This window comes from Henckelia pumila, chromosome 2, assembly GCF_033568475.1.
Source record: "Henckelia pumila isolate YLH828 chromosome 2, ASM3356847v2, whole genome shotgun sequence".
NCBI classification, from domain to species: Eukaryota; Viridiplantae; Streptophyta; class Magnoliopsida; order Lamiales; family Gesneriaceae; genus Henckelia; species Henckelia pumila.
The window spans coordinates 128,825,270-128,830,970 of record NC_133121.1 but is presented as its reverse complement, the minus strand read 5'-3'; the positions used below and the strand labels follow the sequence as shown (position 1 = coordinate 128,830,970).

Here is a 5,701-nt window from a genome sequence, read left to right as displayed (position 1 = left end):
AGTAGTTGGTAGCATCTTTCATACCATCAAGTGGCATAGTATCTCATCTTGTGCAAAATGGAGCCATTAGAACGGGATGGCGAGACGAATTGACCCGTGATTTGCTAAAACTCATCATTTGTATGCTTTGAAATTTTTTCAACACAACCCACTTATTAGGCGAGACGAGAGGAGTGTACCAACTCGACGAACTTGGTCATATTTCAGTTATATTAGGCAGGAGAGAGGTTGACCAGCAACCCACCATATAAGAGAAAAGTGGTGTGGGTTAAAATATTTTCAACTTAACCCACTCATTTGGCAAGGTAGGAGGGATGGACCAACCTGACAAATCCAACTCTATTTGACAACTCTAGTGAAATATCGGTTTTGATATTAAGTTTATAGCTAGTGTGGTAATATATATAATATATCTAAGATGTAAAGTCGAATAGTTTTACATTTCTTCCATATTCATGATAATTGAATAGCATATACTTAAAAAAATTCAAGTTTGAGTTTAGAACCCTTTGGTCAATAAATATTGGGAGTTGTAGAGTTTAGTGGTAAAAGAGGAAGCATAAATGATGTACTTTGCAATCTACATAATTATCTATCATTTTTAAGTTATATAGTATTATTTTTCTCGAAGTAATGCTCAAATAACCATTTTGATTGGACTAGAGGTTGGGCAGCCGCCTACTCCGAAGCTGAATCTTCAATGTTGGAACATTGCATGATAAGAGTTGACATGTACAGAGTATATGGTGCTGAATTTGGTCGCATGTTTTAGAATTCCACGTTTAGCTGTCTGGCCATTATTAGATTTGGCAGATTTGAAGGATCGGATAGAAGCCAAAATTGGCGAACCCCATTGGTACCAGGTTTCCAAGAAAACAGAGATCCGTTGGAGCCACCACGTGGCATGCATCACCTACCGCAAAGCTACTACATTTATATAATTACCCTCGTAATCTTGTCCCATAGATTCTACCACGATTTCACTTTTGAGGCACATTAGCATGCAATGAATGCGTTCGAGGAATTTAATGTTAAGAGATAAAGTGGAGTTTACAAAGACAAATGGGGGTTTGAATTGTAATAAAGCGAAACACGAGAATGAGAAGGCCGAGGAGAGAGAAAGAGAGCAAAAAATGGGTCTTTGAAAAGTCTGGAAACATTCTGTTGAAGCCAAGATTATTCATTCGAGTTCAAGAAAATAAAAACCCGTGTCGTGAAAGAGATATATTTCGTGTCAGAAATTATTGAAATCGAAACGAAGAGTCCCTGTCAATTTGCTGTCGGTGTGTGTCTGATTTCATGGATAATTGTATGGAAAGTGTGTCAAGAATTTAATGAATGGAGGGAAGATGAAGGGAGAGGAGGAGAGTAAAAGAAGGGGAGAATTTTTTATGGGGAGAAGGTGGGAACGCGGGATTTTGGTGGGTGAAAGGGAGGGAAATTGCACCCCTTCGCCTTCATGGAATTTTGGGTTATTTACACCTGACGGCTTGCTCATTCAAGACTCCAACTTCCCAACCAACAGAAAGCCGTATCTTTCCGCCAGAAAGTTGGGTGCCCATCTGTGGGAGGTGCAGTCTCCGCCCAAACTCAGCGTAGCTAACATGAGCAAATATGGCCCTGGATTGAATCATTTTGGTGAGGAGGCTTGTGGAGTTTTCAGACAAGTGGGTGAAGCACGGTCGGAACCTTCTGCGGAGCAGGTAAAAAAAACACTCGAGCTCTCTAATGTTTCTTGAATGCTTAGACTACCACTGAAGAGCCCAACATGAGGTTAATGATCTGAATGGCGACGTACTTTGATGAGTTTTGCTTCAGCTTTTGCTGGTTCCGTTTATGAAACGCATTAAATTCATAACTACTAAGTGGCAGCTGGATGGTTGCCAATATATGAATAACAGTGGTGATCAGAATTTTACTTTCTTCTTGTCCTGTGCTGTCTTATACTATTTGTGAATTGTTCTTTTATCTTTTTTATTTTTATTTGTTAACTTTCTTGTTCAGTTTATAAGATATGAACAAAGAAAGGGCTGTTGTGTCTATTTTTCTTATTGCTAACTACGCGATTTTGCTGCTCTGTTTGGACGGCCGTGATCTCCGGTGCCATACTAATTTTCTTACTTGTGGATAGGACAGCAGAGCAGTGGCTTTAGTTTGAGAAATCAAGTTGCGTTATTACTGGCGGAACACAACCAAAGGGTCCAAAGGGTTGAGCAAGCTCAACGGGCTGTGTCTCCATCTAGTTACCGCAGCTCACTGGAGGTATATTTTGGGTTTCCTCGAAGTTGGGACTATCATATTTTCATGATGTTCATCGTCTTAATTCCGATATTTGAATTATAAGATGTTTGTATAAAAAATCCTTATGAGTGTGTAATCTTTTGCTCGCACCAGATGGTTCCCAGTCGAACTGCATTCACTTCAAACTGGTCTCTAAACTCGAACAGTGAAATGGGAGAGTCGAGTTATACTCTGAAGACCTCCACGGATTTGCTTAAAGTTCTCAACAGAATTTGGAGTCTGGAAGAAAGGCATGCCTTAGATATGTCTTTAGTAAACATGCTGAAAAGAGAATTGAACGAATCTCAGTCACGAATCAAAGAACTATTGCTAGGGAAGAGAAGGGATAACCAAGAATTGAATGATGCATCAAAGCGAGTTGCAAGGAATAAAGTTTCAAGGAAGAATAAGGAGAAAGAGCAGGTCAAACATCTTGGCAAGTCAGTGGACGTTAAGTTAGAAGATGAACGGAAACTGAGAAAGTACTCAGAAAAGCTTTGTTATAAGAGGGTTCAAGAACTTTCAGCAACAAATGTTTTATTACATGATGCTTTGGAAGAACTTGAATTAGAGCGGAAAAGGCGGGCCATGCTCGAAAATCTCTGTGATGAGTTTGCAAGCGGCATAAGAGAATATGAACAACAGGTAAGGTTCTTGAAGAAACAGTCGAGTGTGGATCAGATAGGTAGGAATGGCGATAGTGGATTGATCCTTCATGTTTCGGAAGCCTGGCTAGATGAGCGAATTCAGATGAAGCTAGCAGATGATAATAATGTACAAAAGATATCGGTCTTGGACAGGTTAAGTTCTGAAATCGAAATCTTTCTTGGAGCAAAACGATCCGATTGTGTTAATAAATGTGATCGAGTATCCTCCAAAAGGGCCAGCAGAAGTAACATATTCAGGCATTCTTTGGAATCGATTCACTTGAATGACCCCTCGAGTGGTCCTTGGAATGCAAATGAAGAAGATGATTCTGATTGTATTGGTGTCCATTTTTCGCAGTTAAACAGAGTGGCAAGTTTGAAGAACGAAGATGGGTTTGGCATGCGGCACGAGGTGGAAATCACTTCAGATGATCATCCCAAAGAAACGGGTAGATTAAAAAGAACAAAGAAAATCATCTCATCAGGAAAAGCTGCCAAGAATGGTTTTAATTGGCCTAGCATGCAAGCTCGGTCACAAGAGTTTGTCAAAGAGAGAAAGCACCAACTCGGAAACAAGGACTCATCAAAAGCAAGTGCAGGAAACACGGATGAGACGTACAATGCAAGAATGAGAAGAAAAACTGAAGTTAGGGAAAGAGTTTCGACATCCAGAAACCATTCTTGGGCATCCAAAATCAAGAAACTTGAATACGAGGATAATAACATGGATCCTTTAGTTGATCCATCTACATTTACTGATCCTTACAGTCCTGTGAAAAAGTGGATATCAGAGGCAACTTCGGCAGATCCCAACATTTCGGAATCGTCTTCATCGTTTCAAGATCGAACATTAAAGCCCAACACACTGAAAGCAAAGTTGCTGGAGGCAAGGCTAGAGCGCCAACGATCTCGTGCCAGAGCTTCCAAAGATTTGTCCCAAGTCGACTGAAGCTGTCAATAGAAATGTGCTGGTAGAAGTGTCAAAAGCTTGGGTGGGGAAGAATTATAGATGAAGAGAAGGTTCCCCTTTCTTTTGTAAAAGAGAGAAGGCTTCCCTTTTGCCAAGAAACATTTTTATCCATAGTGATGAATTTAGTACTAACTCCAAGCTTTTCTTTTTTTTTTTTTGGCAAATTACTGGATGGATGTTAGTATATTTAGTTTTTGACAGGAAAATTGTAATTTTTATTAATTGAGAAATGTTGAATTACAATATTTCCTCGAACAAGAAAAGTCTCAAGCACCCAGGTAAAGAGAGGGTAAGAAAGAAGCAAAGCGAGCAATATTATGAGCAGTCAAGTTCGTCTTTCTTCTAACTTGTAGCAGTTCTATAACTTGCGTTGCATCCATCAGTTTGTGCATTAGCTTGATCTGAGCTTCTATGTAATGAAAATAGCTATGAGTTCACCCTCAGTGTGCTTGAATGTGCATCCCAAAAGCATGTAGCTTTTTGCCATGGGAGTCCCTCACCATGCATACCCCAAGCTCCATATCGGTTAAGCTTACCATTCACACAAGCCTCGACCTCAAGCTGCATAGTGTCCTAGTGTGGCACGGCCCATGCTGGTGGCGTTGGTTGGCTTGAGACATAGAGTGTTGGCTGTAGTTTCATTCCAACATCCTGGAAGTCATGAAGTAGACCACTCCAAGCTTTGATCCCATGGATAACTTCCATACAGTTTTTCGACGGACCCCCATCTAAGAATAGCCAAACGTCCAAAGTGAGCTTTAGCTGTATGTGATTGCAGCCATAAACTACAGTCCAATGTATCTCCATATCCTTCAATTTTGGAATCACCCACCAGGCACCAGAGCCCAAGATTTTTTAACTGATGCGCACAAGAATATTAGCACCCTTTGTTTTTGCCTTGGAGACCCATAAATAGGAAAATAGAGACCTTAAGCCTTAGCCCGGGCCATACAAAGGATGTAGCACGCAATAAAATTTGAAATATTTAAAATTCGAAACAAAAAAACTACTTGAAAGAATATTTTCCCCAAGTTTCGTGTATAAGCCGATAAACTAGATTTAGTTCGATCTATTTTGAGAGTATTATACTCTGTTGGTAAATCAAATGTCATTATTGTATTAAAAACAAATTTAGGCCTCGTTTGGTTACAAAAGTCGGACCAAAAAAACACTTTTTTAAGTGCTTTTCAGTTAATATAGTGTTTGGATGACCAAATAAGTACTTAAAAAAGCACTTTTTTAAGTCAAAAAATAGCTTTTTCAAAAGCCAAAAATTATAGCTTAAAAAAGCATTTATTTTAAAAAATATCTGTCAAATCCAAACGGCTCTTAATGTGGAATCAAGCACAAAGTACACATACTAGGATTAATAATGACAATTGAATCTGCAATGACTAGTGAATCAGGAGTGATAAATTTTGATTCATTATAGACTACATTCATTAGATTTAATTGCAAAATGACATTTTGATCACAAATTTGAAATCCACATTTGGAGCCGTCTATGTTAACCTATTCGGGGATCCGAATAGGGGATCCAACGGCCCTAGCATATGGAAAGTGTTTATGTGCGCTAGCATAAACATTTCCACAAATTTCAAATTTTATTTGATATTTTTTGGAAGACAATTTGAAAACATGTCATAATTCGAGAACATTTCATTTTGTTATATATATAATTTTTTATTTTAAAAAAAACTAAAGATACATTTAAAAAAAAATCTAAAGATAAAGCAAGCCCAATTTGTAAATTGTAATGGACTCACTCATTTGGACGTGGATAGCTAAATTCAAAGCATATGTG

At 38.7% G+C, this 5,701-nt stretch overlaps 1 protein-coding gene across 2 annotated transcripts; it reads left to right on the top strand.

Annotated features, from left to right (window-relative positions):
• Positions 1-990: 990 nt before the first annotated feature.
• Positions 991-4,094, top strand: LOC140884083 (uncharacterized protein At5g41620-like). 2 transcript variants are annotated; one of them, XM_073290752.1, is made up of 3 exons: positions 991-1,703; positions 2,140-2,262; positions 2,395-4,094. In XM_073290752.1, exons 1-3 carry the CDS (start codon positions 1,335-1,337, stop codon positions 3,874-3,876), a joined length of 1,974 nt encoding a protein of 657 aa, XP_073146853.1. In that variant the 5' UTR covers positions 991-1,334; the 3' UTR covers positions 3,877-4,094. The 2 variants fall into 2 exon arrangements, with proteins under 2 accessions (XP_073146853.1, XP_073146852.1); XM_073290751.1 differs by having other exon boundaries at positions 2,137-2,262.
• Positions 4,095-5,701: the final 1,607 nt, after the last annotated feature.

Excerpts from the sequence above, each read along its gene's own strand:
- LOC140884083 (XM_073290751.1), top strand. The coding sequence starts at position 1,335 with ATGAATGGAGGGAAGATGAAGGGAGAGGAGGAGAGTAAAAGAAGGGGA. Across the intron at positions 1,704-2,136 it reads CGGAACCTTCTGCGGAGCAG|CAGAGCAGTGGCTTTAGTTT; the intron begins GTAAAAAAAACA and ends TGGATAGGACAG. Across the intron at positions 2,263-2,394 it reads GTTACCGCAGCTCACTGGAG|ATGGTTCCCAGTCGAACTGC; the intron begins GTATATTTTGGG and ends TGCTCGCACCAG.